The sequence below is a fragment of the Mauremys mutica genome, chromosome 5, assembly GCF_020497125.1.
Source record: "Mauremys mutica isolate MM-2020 ecotype Southern chromosome 5, ASM2049712v1, whole genome shotgun sequence".
Classification (NCBI taxonomy): Eukaryota; Metazoa; Chordata; order Testudines; family Geoemydidae; genus Mauremys; species Mauremys mutica.
In genome coordinates, this window is record NC_059076.1 from 144,400,801 (window position 1) to 144,425,443 (window position 24,643).

Consider the following 24,643-nt stretch of genomic DNA (forward strand, 5'->3'; position numbering starts at 1 on the left):
CTCACATATTTTGTCCTTGTTTTGATTCCCTAATGGGCTTTCTAGCCAAGGCAGACTTTAAAAATACACAGACAAAGAAGTCAAGTTTCAGAGGGGAGCCGTGTTAGTCTGGATCTGTAAAAGCAAAGAAGAGTCCTGTGGCACCTCATGGACTAACAGACATATTGGAGCATGAGCTTTCGTGGGTGAATACAGCCGACGAAGTGGGTATTCACCCACGAAAGCTCATGCTCCAATACATCTGTTAGTCTATAAGGTGCCACAGGACTCTTTGCTGCTTTTACAGACAAGGAAGTGAGCAGCCATTGAATATTGACAGTATGAGCCGAGTTCCATGGCAGAGGCCTGCGGAATGGTCACCTGGGAGCCCCTGGACTCTGCTCACTAGACAGAACCTGCATCTGCCAGAGGAGCAGTAGATTGAGGAGCTGGCGGATGGATGCACTGAGGGGGGCTGCAAAGGGGGGAATGGGGGAGATGGACAGAGCGAAGGGGATGTGGGATCTTCGGTGGGGCGGATGGAGGAGGAGAATGGGGGGCAGCAGCTACTGGGATCACATTGGCTACAGCCAGGTAAGTACATAGAACCATAGGGTTAGAAGGGACCCACAAGCATCATCTAGAGTACATTAGGCACCCCGGGCCTGACCTGCACCAGCAGTTCTAGCCATGCAGCTCCCCTGAGCTGAGATTGCAGATTGTGCCGTACCATGCAGCAGTTGTTAATTTGAGTCCCTGGCCACTAATCGACTAACCTCAGCTTGCGACATACACTAGATTCGAGGGCTGCTCTGCTGAGGAGGCGATAGGCTGGTGGGTTAACCCCCTGAGCGTTGTCCTCCCAACTCCCAGGTTTAAAATCTTAGTTGCTCTTGAGAGACCTGCCTTGGACAAGAGCTGATTTTCCTGCAAATGCTGGGTAACATCTCTCTGCTTCTCCCTTTCTCCAGGCTCGGATGGGGCTGCATCCAGCTACCAGGTCAAACAGCTAGAAGAGCAAAACGCAAGGCTTAAGGAAGCTCTTGTCAGGTATAACGCTTCCTCCCTGTTAGATCTCCTCCTCTGTGATATCACCTCTGCAGATCCTCACTGCAAGCTCCCACGCCCTGCCACCTGGCAACAAAACCGGCCTCAAAGCAGTGACCCATGGACCTTGTTCTCGAGCCAGGGTATTAACCCCCTAGGCCCCCACAGACACGCCTCCAAATGCCCCTCAGTCCCTTTCTAACTCCGGGCACATCTGTTAAACCTCAGAGGAGTAGGAAGTGGGGTAGGTCTCTGTGGGTCTGCTGAGGTTATACATGCAGAGAACGTGAGATGCTGCAGAAAGCAGCCACTCTTTCTTCTGATACTCTGGCTATGAGCAGGCTACTTAAATACAGTAGCCGGTTGATACTGTGCGTGTGTTTGCTGTGGTGACCAGATTAGGATGGCTTCTGGCAGTGTCCTGCACACCACCTGGCCAGGTGTCTACTGAACTGCTTTGCATTGGGAAATGGATGTTGCATCTCTCTGTAGCCCCAACAGGGACAACCTCGGAGGGTCCTAGGAGAGAGCCTCCCCTGCATGGTCCCACCAATGTACCTGTTATAGTCTTCATTGTCTAGCCTCTTCAGGTCACAGCCCAAGAGTCTGATCTGCCCTGTTCCCATGAAGAGTTAAGTTACAGGCAGGTCTCTGTTCTGACTGAATGTGCACTGATGGCTACAAAGCTGTCTCTTTACCACGGAGCGGCAATCTGAGCCCCCCCGGTAAATGAGTTCCCTTTGCACTCAGCATGGCTGCCCCCGTATCTCAGCACTGGGACCGCAAGCTGTCCTGTGTGGGATGGTCACTGCTAGGTGTCCTAGCCAGCTGACTCGGAAGGGCTGCAGACATCTGAGGAAGGACAGGGGATGGCTGCTGTGATCACAGTCCCTGGGTCCCTTTCCGTTTGCTCTGAGTGTGTTTGCTCTGTTTCAGGATGCGGGATCTGTCTGCATCAGAGAAGCAGGAGCACGTGAAGCTTCAGAAGCACATGGAGAAGAAGAATTCAGAGCTGGAGAGCCTGCGTCAGCAGAAGGAGAAGCTGCAGGAGGAGGTGAAGCAGGCAGAGAGAACCATTGATGAGTTGAAAGAGCAGGTGAGTTAACCACAGGGTGCTTTGGGGCTTCAAAGAGGGTCAGGGAACCACTGCCAGGCAAATCGGGGTCTCCTGTGAACTGTTGGGTGTGGGGCTCTCGCTTAGAAATCGCACGCTTAGAGCAGTGAAGGAGTCCCAGGGGATCCTGCTGTAGTCTGCCCTTCTCCAGCACGAGCCGTGCCGGACTCTGGGCTGTGGTTCATGCTTGGCTGCAGGCTGGCTTCCTTAAATGTAAGAGACGCTTTGCACCTGGTGCCTTAGAACCTTTCCAAAGGAGAGTCTAACTGATGTCTCCTTACCTCTGGAATTCGGCACCACCTAACATGCTTGTCTTAGCATGGCGCGGTCAGGAGGGCGGGCGAGTCACAGCCATGCAGAGGTTCTAGTGACGTTGGGGAAGATCCCTTGACGACTACAAGGCAGTGTGCTCCCCTTTGCATTTTACGGGTTCCCTAGAGGCAGGCACGGACCGTCTGCTGCGGAAGAAGCAGTTGATACAGTACGGAAGCTCTAGCACGATCCTGGCTTGGTAGGAGAGCGGTAATTATCACTGACACCACTTGATAACGTGCAAAGGGAGAGAGAGAATGACTCCTGTTCCCATGTAAAGAGACCGAGCTCCCATTATGCCTCTGATAAATCTGACCCATAACTTGTCCTGGGCTTCGGTGCAGAGCAGAGAGCTTTGGAAAGCTGGGCTCAGGTCTGGCAAAACAGGAGAAGACAGATTTCTTTGAGGTACTGGAAACTGACTGGAGGTTGCATAAAAGTACATTAGGTATTAGTGTCACGATGTTCCAGGTTCTGTGAGGATTGAAGCCAGGTGTCTCTTCCTGTCTCCTCACCCTGCTGGAACATTGAGTGTTCCTGTAGCGCAATGGTGGGCACCCTGCGCCCGCAGGCCGCATGCAGCCCATCAGGGTAAGGCGCTGTTGGCCATGAGACGGTTTCTTTACATTGACCGTCTGCAGCTCCCAGTGGCCGCGGTTCACCGTTCCCGGCCAATAGGAGCAGGGGGAAGCGGTGCGGGCCACAGGGACTGGGTGACTGGGCAACAAAACGGCAGATGAAATTCAGTGTTGATAAAAACAAAGTAACGCACATTGGAAAACACCATCCCAACTATACCTATAACATGGTGGGTCTGAATTAGCTGTTACCACTCAAGAGAGGGATCTTGGAGTCATTGTGGGTAGTTCTCTGAAAACATCCACTCAATGTGCGGCAGCAGTCAAAAAAGCGAACAGTGATTAGGAAAGGCACAGATAATAAGGCAGACTATATTATTATGACCACAATATAAAGCCATGATGCGCCCGCATCATAAATACTGCGTGCAGTTCTGGTCGCCCCATCTCAAAAAAGCTATATTAGAATTAGAAACAGTACAGAGAAGGGCAACGAAAGTGCTGAGGGGTATGAAACAGCTTCCATACAAGGAGAAATTAGAAAGGCTGGGACTGTTCAGCTTAGAAAAGAGACAATTAAGGGAGGGGATAGGATAGAGGTCTATAAAATCATGAATGTGAATAGGGAGGTGTTATTTACCCCTTCACATAACACAAGAACCAGGGGTCACCCAATGAATTTAATAGGCAGCAGGTTTAAAACAAACGTCACACAGCACAGTGTCAACCTGTGGAACTCCTTGCCAGAGGATGTTGTGAAGGCCAAGAGTATAACTGGGTTAAAAAAAGAAGTAGATAAGTTAAAGGAGGACAGGTTCATCATGGCTATTAGCCAAGCTAGTCAGGGATGCAGCCCAGTGCTCCAGGTGTGTCTACAACTCTGACTGCCGGAAGCTGGGAATGGTTGAGAAAGGATGGATCACTCGATAATTACCGTTCTGTTCACTCTCTCTGACGCGTCTGGCACTGGTCACTGTGGGAAAACAGGACACTGGGTTAGATGAACCATTGGCCTGACCCAGGATGGTGGATGTTACATTCTTATGCAGCGGTGTTGGAATGTGGGAGGCCAGGTCAGGGTTAAGCTTTTGAGCCCTGTGTCCTTAGGTGGATGCTGCGCTGGGTGCTGAAGAGATGGTGGAGACTCTGACAGAGAGAAACCTGGACTTGGAGGAGAAGGTCCGGGAGCTGCGCGAGACCGTCGGCGACCTGGTAAGCTGCCCAGCAGGCAGAGCTCTCTGCCATGGGTCAGAGAGGATGAGACAGAACCCACGCGTGTTCCTTTGTCTGCATGGTCTGCAGCCAGGCTGGCCACAGGACGGGGTGCGGCAGCGGGAGAGCTGCGCTGGGCGGGCTGTTCGCCTGCCACGGCAGAGCCTTGCTGGATGCTGGACGGGCTCCGGCGAGGCTCAGTGAAGTCACCGGGGTTGGCTGATCTCCCACGCTCCTGCTGGGCACGATGGCCGCAGCTGATCTCCTGGTCAGCCCCAAAGCTGTGCCCCTTCCCTCCTCTGAAAGCCCCATGCTCCTGGGGCCTGGCAGGCCGAGCTGTGAGCGGCAGCCCCCTCCCCTTCTTCCTGCTAGGAAGCCATGAACGAGATGAACGACGAGCTGCAGGAGAATGCCAGGGAGACTGAGCTGGAGCTGCGTGAGCAGCTGGACATGGCAACGGCGCGGGTCCGCGAGGCGGAGAAGCGTGTGGAGGCTGCACAGGAGACGGTGGCAGATTACCAGCAGACCATCAAGAAATACAGGGAGCTGACTGCACACCTGCAGGTAAAGTCCTTGAGCACCTCCTGCGGGGCCAGGGGAGGGGCTGGCTGACGTGCCCAGCACCCAGCGGAGCAGCAGCTGCTTCAGGGCAGGGCTTTAGTGCCAAGGAGGCAGAGGCCTCAGCAGGCAAGAGCACTGCAGAGGAGAGGGGACGGGACCAACCCTGCAGGGGCTGCTGCTGGCACTGCAAATGCTGGCACTGCAGGGGCTGCTGCTGGCACTGCAAACGCTGGCACTGCAGGGGCTGCTGCTGGCACTGCAAACACACCTGGAACGAGCGGCTGGTGCCCTGGGAGTTGGGCTCTTGGTTTAGACGGGATTTACCGAGAACATCCGGCTAAGCCAGAGCAACCTGAACACTAGTTTACTCTGAGGGAACCTTCCTCCGATTGCTTGTGCCTCAGCTGCCTCCTGGCCAGCCATCTGCTCCACAGGCTGGGAGCTCTGGAACCAGAGGGCAAACATGCTCCCAAGCGTGGGCGTTGTGTTGTGTCTCGGGGGTTGCAGGTGGGAGCAGGTGGATGGGATCCCTAAGGGACCTGGGGGCGCTGGCAGCAGGCAAGTGAGACCATCATGGAAATGCGGGTGGGGAGACGGCTCTAGTTACCCTCCCCGCCCTGCGCGGTTGTTCTCCTGGGCCCGCAGCAGTCTGCCCTGTGTCCTCTTGGGAACTGCGTTAGGCCCAGTGCTGGGGAGACGCCTCAGCTGAATGCACCCAGATAGTCAACTCCCCTTCCTCCTCCTTGCCTGCCCCATTATCGCCCGACACCACAGGGAGGCCTGGCCCCGGCGGTGTTCAGGGGCGAGGGGATGGCAGTTCTGCTCCTTCATGTTCTGTTGTATTGCTAATCCTCCCCTCTCCTCCTGCAATCAGGACGTGAACCGAGAGCTCACGAACCAGCAAGAAGCTTCTGTTGAGAGACAACAGCAGCCTCCACCAGAGATGTTCGACTTCAAGATTAAATTTGCAGAGACTAAGGCCCATGCGAAGGTACGGTGAGCAGCTGTGTGTGTCGCTGTGTAGGACCCAGGTGTGGGTATTCCCATGGGCGGACGGCATCGCTTCCTGTGCTCGGGCCGCTTCCAAAGGCTGCCATGTTATTCTGAGGGTGTCAGAGGCCTCCCCCAGGGCTGTGTCACTAGTGAGTGAGAGCACCCAAAAGGCTGCAAAACAGCTTAACTGCTGCGAAACACTCCTTCCCCACCGGCTAGCGTGTGGGCTGGCAGACCCTGGCAGGCAGGGCCGCCTGCGCGCTCTGGCCCAGGCTGTGAAAACGGAGCCTGGAGCTGCTCGGCAGGGGTGCCGGAAGGGTGAGTGGTGCGGCTGGAGAAATCCGGCATTACTGGGTGGGGGCGGGAATGGGGCGTAACCTCTGTGCTGAGAAACGGGGGCCCAGACTGTAACGGTTTTCGCACAGCAGCAAGTACTTGAAAATGGGGTTTTGTGACACAAACGTGTCCTGCCCGACGTGAACTCGCGCGGCTGGAAGGACGGTAACAAGTGTCTGACGTTTGCCCTCCTCGGAGCAGGGACCCTGCCCTGGAGCAGCGAGAGGGAAGCCATGGGAATGTGGCGCTGGGACGGGGGCGGAAAGGGGCTTGGACGGACTGGCCCGGCTGGCCCCCGTGTAGTGCCAGCCAGCGGGCGGGGGGCCCGGGGAGACGCCTCACACGTTCCAGGCTCCGTTTGATGTTCCCTCTGTCTCCTCAGGCCATAGAGATGGAGCTGCGGCAGATGGAGGTGCAGCAGGCCAACCAGCACGTCTCCCTCCTCACCTCCTTCATGCCTGACAGCTTCCTGCGCCACGGCGGGGACCACGACTGCATCCTGGTGCTGCTGCTCATCCCCCGGCTCATCTGCAAGGTAGCCCAGCGCACGCGCCCCCCTGCCCCAGCACCTCTTCCTTCGACACGGTTAGGGCAGGGAGCGGCCTGTTTTCATCCCACTTCGGCTTATTTCTGTGCCGCGAGCGGAGGTGCTCAGGGCCGCTCCATTGCCCCTGGGTGGCGCTGTGCGGCAGAGCCAGGCCCTTCCTCCGGCAGCGCTTCAGTGAGCCCCTCTCGCCCACCCGAGCGGCACTGCCGGGCTCTGAAGGGCATCGCATCTGGGCGGCGCCTGCCGGAAGGATGGGGGCTGGGGGCCTGTGGGGGGTGCTCTCCTCACGGCTCGATGGCGCCGCCTCCTGGTGGTTCTGGGGATTGCTCTGTCTGTCAAGGCTGACAGCCCTTCCAGCAGGTACGTCCTCAGTATCTCCACTGCAGCTCCTCTCACTCAGGAGCAGCATCCTCGTCCCTTTCCGGGGGCAGGGCATCGAGGATCCCACTCTCCTGCGGTCCCAGTGCCACTCCTGGGAGCCCGGGGGCTCAGGGACCTCCACACAGCAGCCAAGGGCCATTCCCTGCTGGCTCCTTGCTGCCTTTTCCTGAGCCGCTTTCATACCTCCTGGCCCTCCCCACTCCTTGGGCTTGCTGGCCTCTCAGCCCCCTCCTCCCAGGGCGTAACGCCAGGCTGCTCACCCCGGCAGCCCCTCTGCTCCCTGCCTGTCTCCAGCGGTGAGCGTCTCCCTGATCAGTTGCCACCAGCCTAAAGCTCCCCTGGTGCAGCCTAACCAGCTGAGTGGGCCCACCTGGCCTAATTCAGCTCCTGCAGGGCTAGTGTGGGGAGCACACCCCATCCCCAGGATGAAAAGGGGGGCCCTGGGGGGCAGTCCTGGTGTCTCAGGGGCCCCCCAGAGATGGGAGCAGAGCTGAGAGGTCTCTGGCTGGGCAGGCTGCAGGGGAGTGAAGCTGATGGAAACACAAGAAAACCCCTTGAGTTGGATAAAATGGCCGCCGTGACCATGACTGAAGCTGCGTGAGCTGGTGCCTGCCCAGGTCAGGCCCATGGCAGAGTGTGTGAAATGCCAGGGGAGCCTGTCCCAGCAAGCGCAGCTCTGTGGCAGGGATGCTGGGCTGCGGGGAGCAGGAGGGATGTGCCGCCGTGCTGGGCAGCCCGGGACTGAGACTGCTCTGTCTCTTCTGGAACAGGCCGAGCTGATCAGCAAACAGGCCCAGGAGAAGTTCGAGCTGAATGAGAACTGTGCCGAGCGCACGGGCCTCCGGGGTGCCCCAGGGGAGCAGCTGAGCTTTGCTGCAGGGCTGGTGTATTCGCTCAGCCTCCTGCAAGCGACGCTGCACAAATACGAACAGTGAGTACCCTGAGCGTCCTGCACCGTGCACGCAGCCTGTGGGTCCCCGGCGCTCTGGGAGGAGAGCACCTAGGGTGCCCCCGTTCCTGCAGAGGGTGGGGAAACCTCTCACGTGTCCAGAATGGCTGAGGGCCAGGGAGGCGCCTCATCCGGAGCACCGCAGCCGAGGGAGGGGTGTGGTGGGCTCTGGTCTCGAGGAAGGCGTTGCCAGAGATCTAAGCACTGCCTGCCGCAGCCGGCGCTCAGGCGTTTCATGGTGCTGCTGCCGAGGTCAGACAGAGAATCCTTCCAGCTGCACCTTCCCACGCGCGCCACTGAAACCTCCCCAGCGCCCCTCCAGCGGCACTAGGTCCATGCTGAAAGCCTGACAGCCAGCCCAGAGACTGGAACAGACTCTCCTGCGGTGGCCCTTCCCCGTAGCCCCAGCGCAGCTAGTGCCGCGGCTGGTCCCGGTCACCAGAAGTGCCCTCTCCTTGGGTTGGCCTGGGGGCCTGGACCTCGGATGGATGCTGAGCTCCCATGAGCTGCTCAGCACCTCTGACCGGCATCCAGAACGAGCGCCCGCGTGAGACTGCAGGGCCCCTGTAGCGACCAGACCCGTGTCCCAGCCTAGCTGACAGTATTTGCTCCTCCGCCAGGGCCCTGAGCAAGTGCAGCGTTGAGGTCTATAAGAAGGTGGGGATGCTCTACCCGGAGATGAGTGTCCATGAGCGCTCGCTGGACTTCCTGATTCAGCTGCTGCACAAGGACCAGCTGGATGAGACGGTCAACGTGGAGCCACTCACCAAAGCTATCAAATACTACCAGGTAGGAGGTGCGGTCTGTGCCGCAGGCGGGTGCCGGCTCTGTGCCGCTCTCTGCACTACGGGCACTGGCCCCAGGGCAAGCTGAGCTGTGGGGGGTGGGAGCAGCGAAGTGGGGCTGAGCTTTGCAGAGCCCCAGGTGGCATTGCTGCTTTCAGGGAAACCTCCCAGGCTGCCGGCTAAGTAGCTAGGTTCCCGTCACCACCTTTCCTTCTTTCCCCTCTGCCTCCTGGACACCGAGATCTGGTTCCCCTGCTGGCCCGCGACTAGATCTCCCATTTGCTCTGAATTCCCTCCTAGAGAAGGGAGATGCCTCGCCGCCCTTGTGCCAGGATCCCTTATCTGGGCACCCTAGGACACTGGCTGCAGAAACCGGCACCGCTGGCCCACAGGGCCATGTCCCCCCGTCAGAGACTGAACTAGACCTCCCAGAACTTCCCGTAATCCCAGCACAGAGGAGTATAGTGGAGCAGGAGAATCCCTGCTAATTCCGTGGGATCAGGCCCCCTTCCCAAGATTGATTGATTGTCCACTCCAAGTATCCCAGAGAGCCCCTTAGCATCTGCTACTGCAGCCAATCTGCTGTCCTCTGCCCCTGCCCCAGCACGCTTCCCTCTCCCCAAACGTTTGAAGCCAGGTGAGGGAGCTGGGATAGCGTGTGGCTCTGCTGGATTAACTCCGTTCTGTTCCTCTCGCTGTTACCAAGGGGCAGACCCATGAGTGTGCTTGTGCTGCTGTGCTCTCGTCTGCAGCACAACGTTCGCCCTCCTCCAGCTCCCAGCAGGCTGCGTGCGGACGGGGCGGGCTGCGGTTCGTGGCTCTGGCAGGGCTTTGGGGAAGCTAACGCCTCTCTCCGTCTCCTTTCCAGCACCTGTACAGCATCCACCTGGTGGAGCAAGCCGAAGACTGCACCATGCAGCTGGCGGACCACATTAAGGTGAAGTAGCCGCGGTGCGGCCCGTGCTGCAGGCCCTTGGGAAGGAGTCACTGCACCGGCTGCTGCTGCCTCCTTCATGAGGGCTTTGGAAAACGTCCTCCTGAGACGCACTCCTGCCTCTTTGCCAGGGTGCATCCCCTGCTAGCGTGGGCTTACCAGCTGCCCGCCCCCCCCGAACCCCCCCTCTCACCCACCAGCACTGGGATCAGGGCGGGCATCCCTCGGGGTTTGCACCCTGCCAATGCGCTGCTGAGTAAAGGGCAGGAAGAGGAGTTGGGATCACAGCGCTGAGCCCGGTCCCTGCAGCGGAGCACTCGGCGCTGTCAGGCCTCCCGTCAGAGCACACCTGTGTCCTGGTGCCTCCCAACATAACCCACCCCTAGAGCAAAGCAGCCCAGGCTCCTGTGGAGCCAGAATCCCCGAGCTCTGGCCGCCTGGAATCCCAGAGAGCTCAGCCCTGCTGTCCCAAGGCAAGCTCGTCTCGCTGAGTCTGCTTTGCCCTGAACTAATGATGCTCGTGCTTGTCCCGCAGTTCACCCAGAGTGCCTTGGACTGCATGGGCGTGGAGGTGGGTCGATTGCGGTCCTTCCTGCAGGTGAGCAGCCGACTTCCTGCCGCCCTGGTTCCCCTCTGCATTCGGGGCCAGCACCTCGGCTGGCGTACGTTGGCGTTGCTCCATGGACGTCAGCAGCTACGCCGGCGTGAGCCAGCTGATGCCCTGGCCCTCGGCATCTCAGGTGTTGAGCTTTCTCACCCCCTTCCTTCCTTCCGTGTGCCTGGCAGACGGGGCAGGAGGCGTCCGACCTCGCCATCCTCCTCAAGGACCTGGAGACCTCCTGCAGCGACATCCGCCAGTTCTGCAAGAAGATCAGACGCCGCATGCCGGGAACAGACGCACCTGGGATACCCGCAGCACTCGGCTTTGGACAGCAGGTGGGACTAGCCAGTGCCAAAGTCCCAGGGAAAAGGGCAGCCGAACACCTGTGCCGGGGGCTGCGCTGGCAGCTTGCCAGGAGCCGCACGGGCACCGCAGATACCATGAGGTGCAGAACATTGCAGCCACCCTCCTGCTGGGCGAGGCAGCTGCAGAGAATACGCATCCCAGCAGGCCGTGCTCATTGGGGTTCCGCTGAAGGGGAGGCTCCCACTTGTGCCAGCTCCGTTGTAGTCCCGCACAACAGGCGCCATCTTCTGTCCGTCACTCACCTCCCCCAGCCTCCCCCCACCCCCCCGGTGACTCCCCGCCGGCGTAAGGGGCTTTTAGTACCAGTCTGGTGCTAGGGATGCTGTCACCTGCCTGGCTTGAAGGGTCCCTTGGGCAGAGTGGAGGCAGAGTGCGCAGTGGGGGAGAGCCGGTGCAGTCAGTGCGTTGTCTGGCGAGCCAGCGTGCGTCTTTGTCTGCCTGGCTGGGACCAGTGGCGTTCGCTACTTGGGTCTCTTCTCTCTTTGTGTTGTGTTACACGCGTGCCTGGGCCGTGCGTCAAACATGCTATGCAGTGTCTGCCCCGGCCCTTTTCCTGAATGTCCCGGGGCTGGGGCGGGGCAGATCAGAGCACGCTGGCGAGAACCGCGAGCAGGGGGGCGGAGCAGGGGCGGGAGGAGTGGGACGCTGACACTGCAGAGTCACCTTACGGGGCGGGGCAGAGCCCTCGCTGTGAGAGGAGGAAGGCGCAGCCAGGAGTCACAGGGGTTAGGTAGCGGGTAGAGCATACGACAGAGCTAGGAGAGCCCTGACTACATCTTCCTGCCTGAGCCACGGCCTTGAGCTGCCATCTGTAACGTGGCCCCGGTAACGGAACTTCCCTGGGTAAAGAAGCCTGAGCCCATGTGGCCCGTGTCACAGCAGGGACTGCACGAAGCCCTGGGAAGGAGTCTGGTGAGGGAAGCAGAGAGCAGGAACCTTGGGCTCAGGTGGTGACAAGAGTTCCCCGCCCTGTTGGCTTCCTGGGCTGTCCTTCCTCCTGCTGCCTGGCTCTGCTCCCTGGTGATCACTGAACTGCCCTCCGCGATCTCTTAGCCGTCGGGAGAGTGCAGTGCTGTGCCGCCTGGCAGGCGTGTGGAGGAACAGCCTCCACTTGCCTTTGCTGGGAGCGAATCCCGTCATCGCCGTGTGTCTGCCTGACCCCAGGTGTCGGACACGCTGCTGGACTGCCGCAAGCACCTGACCTGGGTGGTGGCGGTGCTGCAGGAAGTGGCTGCCGCGGGGGCCCAGATGATCGCCCCGCTGACGGAGAATGAAGGGCTCCTGGCCGGGAAGCTGGAAGATCTGGCCTTCAAAGCAAGCGAGCAGGTGGGAACCCAGTTCTCAGCTTCCCTACAGCCCTCTGCCCCGGGGAACGAAAGCCTGTTCGCCTCCGAGGGGCTTGTATCTCACGCCAGCCCCTGGGCACTTGGGATGAGCCTGGGTGGAGCGACAGCCAGTGAACGCTGACGCGTAGGGACCAGCCCCTCACCTACCCCCTCGGTCTGCAGCCTCCTCGTCGGCAGAGGGGCCGACAGCCCGCCAAGGCCTGGGGTCGGTGGAGCGAGGGCAGGAAGCCTTTCCTAGCAGAGGTACTTGGCTCAGCGGGTGCAGAGCGCACCTTGAAACGGGGCAATTCTCTCTCTCACCGTCCTCTGCAGATCTACGGCAGCCAGGGCGTCAACCCGTACGAGTGCCTGCGCCAGTCCTGCAACATCCTCATTGCCACCATGAACAAGATGGCCACTGCAATGCAGGAGGGAGAGTACGACGCCGACCGGCCGCAGACCAAGGTGGGGCACGGCTGGGGGGCGCCTTCGGGCTGGGCCAGGGCAGCCGAACAGAGCCAGGCGAGGCCCTGGGTTCCTGTGGATGGCGGGAGGAGATGGAAAACCTGGGCTGTCTGGTGACAAGGATGATCAGGCTGCAGTGCACCCAGCAGACACCGATGGCCCGGCCCCTCGTAGCTGGGTTTTGTGGGGTGTGTTCTGGGCGCAGTGGGCTCTCCTTGGACACTGTTAGCAGGTGAGGAGCCAGCACCTTGCATCAGGAGCCCCCCCTGCTGTCGGTGCAGCTAGGCAGATGCTTCCAAACCAGCAGGTGTGTCTTAGCCTTCAGCCTTAGGGCATGTAACCTGCCGAGGGTCCGTCGCCTTCTCAGCCAGCGAGACCAGCCTTCCCTGCATTGTCAGGGACTCGGGGAGCCAGGCAATTGCCTGTCGTGTGCGGATTTGGGGGGACGTCCCCTCAGCAGCGTCCTGCCCATTTTCACCATGAGCAAGCACTGGAATCCATCAGCTGGCAATATCCGAGCAACCCCCGTTCTCGTCCCTGCAGCCCCCTCCTCCTGTCAATCTGAGGGCAGCCGCACTCCGGGCCGAGATCACGGATGCCGAGGGCCTGGGACTGAAGCTGGAAGACAGAGAGACCGTCATCAAAGAGCTGAAGAAATCGCTCAAAATCAAGGTGAGCTCATCCGTGGTCTGTTCCCTAATGTGCCTTTCCTGTGGGCCGGTGCAGAACCCTGTACCCTGGGGGTGCCCCCTTCGCCTGGCCAGTAGCAGCTCTGCCCGCGGAGCTGTTAGCCCTTTGCATCGGTTTCCCCAGCGACCACGAGGCTGCCCACGTAGCAGAGGCCTGTGGCATCAGCCATAAGGGACTCCCCAGGTGGGTGGTCCGCGTAGGCCTAACCTGAGCCCCGGAGCCAGTAAGGGATGGTGGCGTGTGCCCGCTATCGGCTCACCCGTGGAGCCGGGGCGGGCGCTCCAGGGCACTGGAGCACGCGGGCCATGCCCAGGGGCCTGCAGCACTTCGCTTTCTCCCCTGCCGCTCCAGGGCGAGGAGCTCAGTGAAGCAAACGTGCGCCTCAGTCTCCTGGAGAAGAAGCTTGACAGCGCGTCCAAGGACGCGGATGACCGGGTGGAGAAGATCCAGACCAAGCTGGACGAGACCCAGGCTCTGCTCAAAAAGAAGGAGAAGTGAGTGTGGGTTTCCGGGCCAGGGGATTCGGGGTGGGCCTGCTGAGGGAGGCGCCTGTGCAGAAGGGGAGCAGCTTGCCATGGTTTCCAGGGCTGTTCTGGAGGGTAGGGGTGGCGTTAACCGGGGCAGCTAGTGGCAGAGAGGACACATCTCAGGCTGCATTCTGGCTGCTTTCTGTGCGGTGCCGGACGTTGGCACTTCACACCATTGCCAGACCCGGTATCCGACCCCCGAGAGCAGTGGTCAGCCTGATGGAGCTAGAACCAGGATAAAGGGAAAGGGACGGAGGGCTGGTTGTCAGGAGACGCTTCCTGTGTGTGAGATCTTCACCTGCAGAACAGACCAGCCTCCCAGGGAAATGGGCGGAGGCCCCCCTCTCTCCTGAGCGGGCTGGGGAGCGTATGGATGCGGGAGGAGGCTGGAAGTTACCGAAGCGGAGGAGATCCTGCAAAGCCTGCTGGGTAGAGGCTGTGAATTCTGCCAGCTGAGCTGTGTGCCGTTTCCCGGGGGCGTCTCTCATTTGGCTGGTGGCTTCTCTCCCCCTGCAGGGAGTTTGAGGAGACCATGGATGCTCTTCAGGCTGATATTGACCAGCTGGAGTCGGAAAAGATGGAGCTAAAGCAGCGCTTGAACAACCAGTCCAAGCGCACCATCGAGGGGCTGCGTGGATCCCCTGCCTCCGGAATCGCGTCCATCGTCTCGGGCATTGCGGGAGGTGAGCGACCCGCCCGTGCCCCCTCCCTAGCGTCTGGGGCTGTTACTGCAGGGAACCCGGGGCACAGGCCCTGCGGGGAGGGGAGTGGGACCCTACCGGAGGCAGAGCAGTGTGGGTGGGCGGCTGCTGGCGTGAGCCCCGTGAAGGGAGCAATGCTCTGGACCTGAGGGAGAGGAGGGGCGGGGGCCTTGCTGGTCACTCAGTTCGATGAGCACCGGCCGCTTCCCCAGACATCTGGAGCCGGTCGCGTGCGGTGGCTCCGCAGGCTGGAAGCCCCGAGCGAGATGTCCAGGCATCAGTGGAGGAGCCGAGGGATGCGTGACGGCCCGGCACTGCCTCCCTGCGCTCTGACGCTCCGTGCAGCGCGCGCTCAGCTGGGCGCTCGCCCGCCCACTCCTGGATTGCGGAAAGGAGCCAGCCGAGGGGAATCCTCTCCGCGTGCTGCCGCTGCCTGAGGCCGGGAACGCTGCAGGGCTCGGCCACATGGGGGGGACTGGCTGGTGAGTTCAGAGCCAGTCCATGGGCTGACCTGCGCCCCAGCGAGCAGACAGCTGGAGAGGAAAGGCCCTGGCAGGCTGCTGGAATCCCTCTGTCTCCTTCCGCTTTGCTCCCATGGCTGGGGTGGCAGGTTCCTATGGACGTGGAAGAGTCTCACCCAGCCCCTGTTCTGCCCCGGCAGAGCCCCATGTGGAGCACAGGCCTGGCCTGCGTCCAGCCGCCGTCGCTCCCGAGAGAGGCTGCGGTTCCCCGGGCTCTCCTCCCCTGCTGGCGGAGAAGCACAGCCGCTGGCCTCACCCCTCTGGGCACGGGCAGCTCTCCAGCCATGGCAGGCGGCGAGGCGTTGGTTTGCTCCTGGAGTCCAGCCCCAGCTCTGGGGGAGAGGTGGGCGGCCGAGGCCTGAGGTGCTGAGCTGCGTGGGGTGCTCGGGTCCGGCCCTGCTTTCTCCACTCGGCGTGAGCTGCACAGGGCAGAGCTGAGTGCTGGGCCGTTACAGGGGCTGCGTTCTGCTCCCTGCAGGCTCTAGCGTAGAGCCGGAGCCATGTGATTCCCACGGCGCCATTGTTCTCAGCTGCCTGCCTTGCACAACAGTGGCCCAGACCCGAGGCTCCTGGGACTGGCCAAGGGGGCTCCTCGGAGCCCGTCTGGACTCCTGATCCCACTGGCGTTTGTACGGAGGGGGATGCCCAGTGCTGACGCCTGCAGCTGTGTGCTGACGTGGACATGGAGCGTGCTGCTGGCCGCTGCTGGCCTCCCGGCACACCACCCTCGCTGTGATTCAGTGAAGTGCCGCTGCTGGTGGGCTGCTGGCCATAGCGGGTCGGATCCCTGGATTTTAGCCTGTTTTCTCCCCAGAGCTGCAGTGACCGTTGGTCTGTGCTGTGTCTGGTGAGAGCGGGAAAGGCAGTGGCACTGCACTGCGCGGGTACCACTTGGCTGTGTGGATTGCAGCAGGAGCCCTTGTCATCTTCAGAGCACTGCCCCAATTCCCGCTGACCGGTGCTGGCCGCACGTCGGCCGGGGGGCGGGGGGGTGTCCCCGGTTTGCAGCAGGGGAGCCGAGGTACAGGACAGCAAAGGGACTTTTCCAAGGCCCCAGAGTGAGTCGGTGGCAGAGCTGGGAACAGTGAGTCCCATGTCCCACTTCCTTGTGCTCACGGCTCTGGCTCACTGCTTGTGAACTGCTGGTGCCCTGGCATCTTTCCTTCTCTGCCTGTGGTTCACACGGCCGTCTGGCTGCCTCGTGCTCCCTGCGGGCCAGATCCGGAGCGGGCTGAGCCCAGCGGAGGCGGTGGGAGGTGTCAGCGGGTCTCAGGATCCATCCCATGATGCAGCTGCTCTAGGAATGGCATCTTGGGCTGCGTGCTTGTCCTGCCAGATTGGCTCCGGTGGTGAACTGTGTGGTTTTGGAAACTGCCTGCTGTGCTCTCCGGTCCTGCACCCCCGCGGCAGGCGGTCCGGGAGCCAGGATGGACTCCAGCTCCTTCTCCAAAGCCGTGTGGCCCCGTGAGGATCCCTGGAGTAAGAGGCAGCAGACTGGGTGTGAATGTGCAGAGGGGGCAGATCTGGGGGGCCATTTTTACAATGGCTTCTCTGGCCAGAGCTGCATTCGAGCCTTGCTCCTCAGCGTTTCATTCTGCTTCTTGTCTCTCCTGTGCTTCCCGCTGCAGAGGAGCAGCAGAGAGGTACGGTACCTGCTCCGGCCTGCCAAGGCTCCTCCTCTCTAGGCCCCAGGAGGGCAGGCCCCAGTGCATGTCAGAAGGGGGTTCTGAGGCTTTGGGAAGTCGAGGTGGAGCGGGATCCTACTCCAGTGCTGCTGTTTTCAACTGCTCTGAAGCCGCGTGGCTCACTGGCCAGAGCGTCCTGCAGCTACCCAGTGTCCCAGAGGGGAGCTGGATCCACCCAGAGCTGGTTCCGCCGGGGGGAAGTGCAGGGCCGCATCCCCTCTCCGCTCAGCGCCAGGAGTGAGCCAAGAGGCTGTTCTGCCGGGGTGGGATCCTGGCCTGGGACGGGTGTTGTCAGGGTATTTGCATGGGTTCGACCCCAGGGCTCTCCATCTCCGGCTGCGTGACTGATGGCTCTGTGCCCCGGCCAGGGGCGTGCGTGTGGGTCGCTCCTGCTGCGGCTCCTTGGCACAGCCCCACTGATCTCTTCCTCCGACCCTGCATGCACAGCCCACGCCGGCTCCGGACTCTCCTCTGCCCACTGATGTGCTCGCCCCGTTTGCAGGTGTCAGCGCTGGCCAGGTGATGGGAGGTGGCTCAGGACCTGTCCAGGTGAAGGATTCGCCTCTTCTCCTCCAGCAGATCGACGCCATGCGGCTGTCCATTGAGCACCTCAAAACTGAGAACAACCGGCTGAAGGTGAGGGGGCCTCTCCGGGGGGCATCTCTCGGGGTTTGCACCACTGGGCTCTCCGGGCATTCGTCCGGCCAGGCCTGGGCTGCACACGCCCCGACTGGCTACCGGGAATCACCCATTGCTCTGCAGCCGGTCCCCCCCGGGGGCAGCAGGGAAGGGCAGTGCGCCTGGTCAGCCGCACTGGAGCTGGGATGGTTTAGTCTGGAGCTCTAGTGAGAATCTAGAGGAGACAGGCTGACTGGGCCCCTGTTTATAGGAGCAAAGGGCCATCGGTGGTATGCAAAGGAAATGTACCGTTAACCTGTGGCCCTCCCTGCTGCAGGGCATTACTGAAGCTAATGGCTAACTGAGACTCACAGGCACGTCAGACCCCTCTGCCCTGCGAGGGGCACTGGCAGAGCCGCTCGCAAGGATCAAATGCCAAGGGCTCCCCTGCCTCAGGCCGCTGTTCCTTGTCCTTCCCCTACCCCGCACCAGCTTCCAGGGCCCAGTGCTTGCAGTGGGGAGGGGCCCCTCCCTCCTCTGTGCCATTCAGCGCGGAGGTGACACCAGGCCAGCAGCCCCCAGCTCCGGGGCCCCAGGCTCTGTTCCCAGCTCCAGTTCTCCTCGGCTGGAGCTGCTGGGGTGTGGAGCGAAGGGCAGCGTCTCAGGGTGGGGGGCTGGGTCCCTGGGCTCCTGCGCTTTGCACTGGGGTGAGTGGGAGGGAGCACTTGGCTCCCCCTGACGGGGGGAACTGTGCGGCTCGGCTGGTGGCCGGGTATCCCTGGGGAAGGAGCCCTGGGTCCCTCTGTTTGCCTGGTTCTCCTGTGGCTGCCGATCGGAGAATGGGCCGGGCCCCACTCGCCCTCCAAGTGCCGTCCCTTGGCCGGCGCGCTGGGGCTGGGGCTGGGGCCTACACGCTTGTCTTGCTTCGTGCTCAGGGAGCCCAGATGAAGGCGGAGCTGGCAGCGCTGCCCCCTCTGCACGTCCCGAAGCTCTCGCTTCCCAAAGAGCGGCAGGGGGAGGAGGTGGCCTCCGGCTCCCTGTACAGGAAGACGAGCCAGCTGCTGCAGAGCCTCTACCAGATGAGCGCCAACGCCAAGGTGGTGGACGTCACGCGCAGGAGCTCAGGTACAGCTCCTTGGCGCAGGCGCCTCCAGGAGGCAGGTCAGCAGAGTCAGCTGGGACCCAAGGGGGGTCCCCGTGGTCCAGGCCTGCTAGCGAACTTCCTGGCGGTAGCAGCTTCAGTGCCAGAGGCCGGGTGGGCCCTTGTTGGACGGGCTGTGGGCGGGGCCCGTGGGCATGCTCGTCTCTCGGCCTATGCCCAGGGCAGAGCCGGCCAGGGACGTCTGTCCTCTCCTGGGGGTGGGTGGCTGCTGTCTCTGGGGCGGAGCCCAGGCTGTCCCATAGGGTTCTGGCCGAAGCCCGTCTGCTGGTCCGTAACCCCCCCGCCTCACTGCGGCCGCCCGCTCAGCCGGCTCCCCGAGGGGCCAGCGCTGGGGACGTCTGGACGTCCGGGGAAGCAGGCTGGAGACTTTTGCTTGTTACTTTAACCCCTGTCAAGGTTTTGCTTTTCGCTGGAGATGGCTGGTGCCGTCACTGTGCTCCCGCTGTGCGTATCTGCGCTCAGTATCCCCGGGGACCGAACGCTGAGACCCCCCGGTCGGGAGCCGGGCGCGCTGGGATTCAGGGCCGTGCCTGGCTGTGCGGCCCACCAGCGTGCCCCTAGTGGGGCTGGCCATTTCCTGCCTCCCCTTGCGAAAGGCGCCCTCCCCCGGGAGGCCTCCCTTGCGCTCCCTGTAGGCAGAGCGAGGAGAGCCAGGCTCAGGGCTGTGGTGGTTTCCTTCTGAAGGGCCCAGAACTGCCCCCTAGTCACTGATCAGCCCCCGCCCAGGACGGGCCGAGCTGTTGGATGGGCTCAGCTCCCGCGGGCTGAAGGACGGCACATGCCTGGCCCTGGGAGCTGCGTGCCAGGGTCCCGCTGACCCGTTCACCCCCGCTCCGGCCTCTCCTATCCTGGCCCCTCCTGGAGATTGGGGGAGCAGGGGCTTAGTCGCCCTATTCCCCCTGCTTTCAATGGGCCTCCGGGATGGGAATGTCCCTGCAGTGTCGTGTTTCTCCTTCGATAACCTGGATCCAGGATTCTCCAGTGCTGCCCCGTCTCTGCGGCGCAGCTGCATTTCCGGGCTGGGGGCTGGGGGCTGAAAGCTGCTAGCCACGGTCACTGAGAGACCCCGGCTCGGGGCAGCTCCTCCCAGCTGGGCGAGGGGGACTTGGCACCCTCTCTGCGGGGAGCCCCCTTACCGGGTCTCTTCTCTCGCAGCAGGGAGCCCGGCCGCCCAGCTGCTGGAGCAGACAGCCCGCCTGAAATCCCTGAGCAGCACCATCGACAAGCTGAAGGTAAATGCAGCAACTGCCCGTGATCCGTCGGCGTCTCTGCAAACGCCCCCCAGCCCCGCCTGACGCCGAGACAGCGAGCGGGCGGCAGGGAGCAGCCGGTGCTTCCAGGAGAGCAACGCGCTGCTGAGTCTGCCACGGGCTGGGGGGCCGCGTCCCTCATAGCACTGCCGGTGCCCCTCACTCCCGACCCGCAGCCCCTGCTAGCCCAACCCTGGGCTCCCCCCAGCTCTGCCGGTGCCCCTCACTCCCGACCCGCAGCCCCTGCTAGCCCAACCCTGGGCTCCCCCCAGCTCTGCCGGTGCCCCTCACTCCCGACCCGCAGCCCCTGCTAGCCCAACCCTGGGCTCCCCCCCAGCTCTGCCGGTGCCCCTCACTCCCGACCCGCAGCCCCTGCTAGCCCAGCCCTGACCCCCCCCCCCCCACAGGTCTGCCGGTGCCCCTCACTCCTGACCCGTAGCCCCTGCTAGCCCAGCTCTGCCAGTGCCCCTCACTCCCGACCCGCAGCCCCTGCTAGCCCAGCCCTGACCCCCCCCCACAGGTCTGCCGGTGCCCCTCACTCCTGACCTGTAGCCCCTGCTAGCCCAGCCCAGGGTTCCCCCCCAGCTCTGCCGGTGCCCCACACTCCTGACCCGTAGCCCCTGCTAGCCCAGCCCAGGGCTCTCCCCACAGCACTGCTGGTGCCCCTCATTCCCGACCTGCAGCCCCCTGTCCCCGCCACCCCCAGCCTTGCTGGTGCCCCTCACTCCCGACCCGCAGCCCCTGCTAGCCCAGCCCTGCCCCCCTCCCCCCCAGCTCTGCCGGTGCCCCTCACTCCCGACCTGCAGCCCCCTGCTATCTAAGGGGAGACTGTTACACGTGGTGCTTTTTTGATGTGAACAAATATTTCCTTAGACCTGTGAATAAAGTGGCTATGACCCCAGATAGCCACATTTTCCCCCCCGCCCGCCCTCCAAAAATGCCCATGTGCTCTGTGCACACGCTGCCTTGGGCATGCTGCATACTCAGGTGTCGGGGGGCCGGGGGAGAAGGGAACTCCACCTGTGGAGCCGCTTAGGCACCTTGTCATTTACCCTGGGCAAGGCAGGGTTAGCCATCCCCGTCCTCCCACCCTTCCTGGGTGATGGGGGGAGCTGCTCTTGCCTGCTGGAGACCCTGGCAGGGGAGGCAGGGAGCTCCCCACCCCACATCTGCGTGCGGGGTGCCGGGTGCCCTGCAGGGTGCCCATCTGGAGGGATGATGCTGCCCTGCTCCCCTTTCCTCCCTTGCAGGATGAAGTGATGAAGGAGACGGTCCTGCAGCACCCCGGGGCCAATGTCGTCACCGACTTCGCCACCTTCCCATCCTCTGCCTTCCTCAAGGTGAGACGCTGCTCTCCGGGGAGCGTCCCCACAGCTCTGGGGTGACGGCTGAGGGAGCACGTGGCCCGGCAGGTCTCCTCGCCAAGCTGAGTTCCCATGGCCTGTGCGCAGGAGCTCCCTTGCCACGGTCTGCAGGATTCGGATTAGCAGTCTGGGGGCCGCAGGGTCCCAGCACCTGTAGCTGGGGGAGCTGGTCGCTGTTCATGGGGGGTCGCACATGCCATCCCCAGGCAGCGTGGCTCTGGGCTGAATGGAGCTCCATGGGCCTGCTGACAACCCTCCCTGGCAGGGAGGAAAGGCGACCGGGCCCTGGGGTGTGTGAAACCCCCTCGGGCGACACCCTCTGGAGCTGGCCCCTAGGAGATAAGTGTGACCCTCCTGGCACTCGGGTTGGCTTTTATCAGCCTGAGGCCTGCTGCCCCTGACCCTCCGCTCTGCTCTTCCAGGCCAGAGAGGAGAAGAAGGACGACACCGTGTACGTCGGCAAAGTGACCTTCCCCTGCCAGCCTGGGCATGGCCAAGTGCACAAGCTCGTCCTGACGCCGGAGCAGCTGTGTGAGCTGCACGGCCGCCTCATCTCCTAAGGGCCCCCCCTGCCCCCCCCCCAGAGACGGATGTTCCTTGCACAGCCCCTCTCCCCAGCCCGTTGCTGAGTCTCTTCTCCCAGGCCCTTCTTGGCAGGGACTTGCTAGCCTGTGTGTGCAGCAGACCCCAGCAGAGCGCCCCCGGCTGGAGCACCGGGTTCCAGCTAATGAAACCACTCGCCCTGCTGCCCCGCCGAGGGGGGCCTTGGCATAGCTGTGTGTGCGGATGAGTTCGCTCCTGCCTGGATCTTCAGCTGCCTTTCCTCCTCCCTGCCCTCCTGGTGCATCTGAGAGCTGCCTTTCTCCGGGGGGCGGCCTGAGGTGTCAGGGGCTGGGCCTGATTGTGTACATTACACTCACCAGTGAAAACACTTCCAACACCCCCCCCAGCAGCTCCTTGTCCGAACAGCACCGACCTGGCCAGGGAGCTCACGGCTCCTGATCCGCTCGGCCCCTGGTAGCCCCGGGGCAGGCTGTGTAGGGAGCACCACCTTTCTCCAGGTGGGATCTGAGTGGCCAGGAGACAGGGGCTGGCCCTGCACTGAGGTTGGGAGCGGCATTGTAACCCTGCCCAGCTCAGCTCAGACTAACTGACCAGCCAGACATGCCCCCGTTCTGCCCTGCTCGGTGCTGAGGGGTTTGGGCTCCTGGCCAGGCGGTCGGGCTGTGCCTCTAGCTCCTGTCACGGGATGAAGGGTTCATGCCAGAAGGGAAAGGGAGCCCCTGGGGCTCCCGCTCTGAACACTACAGATACCCGCAGTGGGGTGAGTTCAAAGCTCGTCCCACCAGCTGCTGGTGTCAAACCTCTCTCCCCCCAGTGCTGTGGTTGTCACATCAGTGTAGGGGGCTGGGAGCTGAGTTCCCCCATGGCTAGTGGGTGAGTGCGCGGAGGAGCTTTGGGTCTGCTGGTACATGCGCACGCTGCTGCACCATCCCCTGCTGTAACCAGTTCTTAGCACTCCAGGGCTCTGGAAATGAATAAAGCTACAACTGTTAAACCCAGCTTGGTCCAGTGAGGTTATTCTCCGCTCCGCCCGCTGGGCCCACGGCCAGGGCTGCAATTCCCAGACCCACCCTGGCCTGTGGTGCTGGCTGCCTGCCAGCCTTGTGGTACATGTAGGTACCAATGACATAGGGAAGGGTAGGAGAGATGTCCTGGAAGCCAAATTTAGGCTGCTAGGGAAGAGACTGAAATCCAGGACCTCTATGGTGGCATTCTCAGAAATGCTCCCAGTTCCACGCGCAGGGCCAGGTAGGCAGGCAGAGCTTCAGAGTCTCAATGCGTGGATGAGACGATGGTGTAGAGAGGAGGGGTTCACGTTCATTAGGAACTGGGGAAACTTCTGGGATGGGAGGAGCCTATACAGGAGAGATGGGCTCCACTAAACCAAAGTGGAACCAGACTGCTGGCACTAAACATTAAAAAGGTTGTAGAGCAGTTTTTAAACTAGGAGATGGGGGAAAGCCGACTGCTGCAGAGGAGCGTGTGGATCGGATACAGACTTCTCTTAGGGGAGAGTCTGATGATAGAGAATCTCCAGGTTATAGTCAGGAGCAGAGGAATGAGAAGTATAATGTAAGCGCTGGATCAGATGATAAACAGTCACATAAAAAAGAATCTGGCACATCAGAAAAAGGCAGGCTAATAAACAGGGACAAGTTTTTAAAGTGCTTGTACACAAATGCCAGAAGTCTAAATAATAAGATGGGTGAACTAGAGTGCCTTGTGATAAAGGAGGATATTGATATAATAGGCATCACAGAAACCTGGTGGACTGAGAGCAATCAATGGGACACAATCATTCCGGGGTACAAAATATATCGGAAGGACAGAACAGGCCGTGCAGGGGGAGGAGTGGCACTATATGTGAAAGAAAGTGTAGATTCAAATGAAGTAAAAATCTTAAGCGAATCCACAGGTTCCATAGAGTCTCTATGGATAGAAATTTCATGCTCTAGTAAAAATATAACAGTAGGGATCTATTATCGACCACCTGACCAGGACAGTAATAGTGATGATGAAATGCTAAGGGAAATTAGAGAGGCTATCAAAATTAAGAACTCAATAATAGTGGGGGATTTCAATTATCCCCATATTGACTGGGAACATTTCACTTCAGGACGAAATGCAGAGATAAAATTTCTTGATACTTTAAATGACTGCTTCATGGAGCAGCTGGTACGGGAACCCACAAGGGGAGAGGCGACTCGAGATTTAATCCTGAGTGGAGCGCAGGACCTGGTCCAAGAGGTAACTATAGCAGGACCGCTTGGAAATAGTGACCATAATACAATAGCATTCAACATCCCTGTGATGGGAAGAACATCTCAACTGCCCAACACTGTGGCCTTTCATTTCAAAAGGGGGAACTATACAAAAATGAGGGGGTTAGTTAGACAAAAGTTAAAAGGTACAGTGACTAAAGTGAAATCCCTGCAAGTTGCGTGGGCCCTTTTTAAAGACACCATAATAGAGGCCCAACTTCAATGTATACCCCAAATTAAGAAACACAGTAAAAGAACTAAAAAAGAGCCACCGTGGCTTAACAACCATGTAAAAGAAGCAGTGAGAGATAAAAAGACTTCCTTTAAAAAGTGGAAGTCAAATCCTAGTGAGGCAAATAGAAAGGAGCACAAACACTGCCAACTTAAGTGCAAGAGTGTAATAAGAAAAGCCAAAGAGGAGTTTGAAGAACGACTAGCCAAAAACTCCAAAGGTAATAACAAAATGTTTTTTAAGTACATCAGAAGCAGGAAGCCTGTTAAACAACCAGTGGGGCCCCTTGATGATCAAAATTCAAAAGGAGCGCTTAAAGATGATAAAGTCATTGCGGAGAAACTAAATGGATTCTTTGCTTCAGTCTTCACGGCTGAGGATGTTAGGGAGATTCCCAAACCTGAGCTGGCTTTTGTAGGTGACAAATCTGAGGAACTGTCACAGATTGAAGTGTCACTAGAGGAGGTTTTGGAATTAATTGATAAACTCAACATTAACAAGTCACCGGGACCAGATGGCATTCACCCAAGAGTTCTGAAAGAACTCAAATGTGACGTTGCGGAACTATTAACTAAGGTTTGTA

The 24,643-nt window shown here is 60.6% G+C and overlaps 1 protein-coding gene across 10 annotated transcripts in view; it reads left to right on the forward strand.

The window, feature by feature from the left end:
• The window catches only part of DCTN1 (dynactin subunit 1), a 133,492-nt gene extending 110,927 nt beyond the window's left edge, over positions 1-22,565 (forward strand). For 6 of the 10 annotated variants that reach the window (XM_045017901.1, XM_045017902.1, XM_045017903.1 and 3 more), the window contains 22 exons: positions 951-1,029; positions 1,963-2,122; positions 4,138-4,242; positions 4,615-4,806; positions 5,678-5,794; positions 6,515-6,667; positions 7,831-7,991; positions 8,630-8,798; positions 9,663-9,731; positions 10,264-10,326; positions 10,515-10,664; positions 11,860-12,021; positions 12,354-12,485; positions 13,029-13,157; positions 13,527-13,669; positions 14,219-14,385; positions 16,553-16,567; positions 17,112-17,245; positions 18,163-18,352; positions 19,545-19,621; positions 20,890-20,979; positions 21,426-22,565. In XM_045017901.1, coding sequence (XP_044873836.1) covers positions 951-1,029; positions 1,963-2,122; positions 4,138-4,242; positions 4,615-4,806; positions 5,678-5,794; positions 6,515-6,667; positions 7,831-7,991; positions 8,630-8,798; positions 9,663-9,731; positions 10,264-10,326; positions 10,515-10,664; positions 11,860-12,021; positions 12,354-12,485; positions 13,029-13,157; positions 13,527-13,669; positions 14,219-14,385; positions 16,553-16,567; positions 17,112-17,245; positions 18,163-18,352; positions 19,545-19,621; positions 20,890-20,979; positions 21,426-21,563 — 2,795 coding nt within the window. In that variant the 3' untranslated portion in view covers positions 21,564-22,565. The remainder of the gene's footprint in view (positions 1-950; positions 1,030-1,962; positions 2,123-4,137; positions 4,243-4,614; positions 4,807-5,677; positions 5,795-6,514; positions 6,668-7,830; positions 7,992-8,629; positions 8,799-9,662; positions 9,732-10,263; positions 10,327-10,514; positions 10,665-11,859; positions 12,022-12,353; positions 12,486-13,028; positions 13,158-13,526; positions 13,670-14,218; positions 14,386-16,552; positions 16,568-17,111; positions 17,246-18,162; positions 18,353-19,544; positions 19,622-20,889; positions 20,980-21,425) is intronic. The other 4 variants (XM_045017899.1, XM_045017905.1, XM_045017898.1 and 1 more) reach the window with 3 other exon arrangements.
• Positions 22,566-24,643: the final 2,078 nt, after the last annotated feature.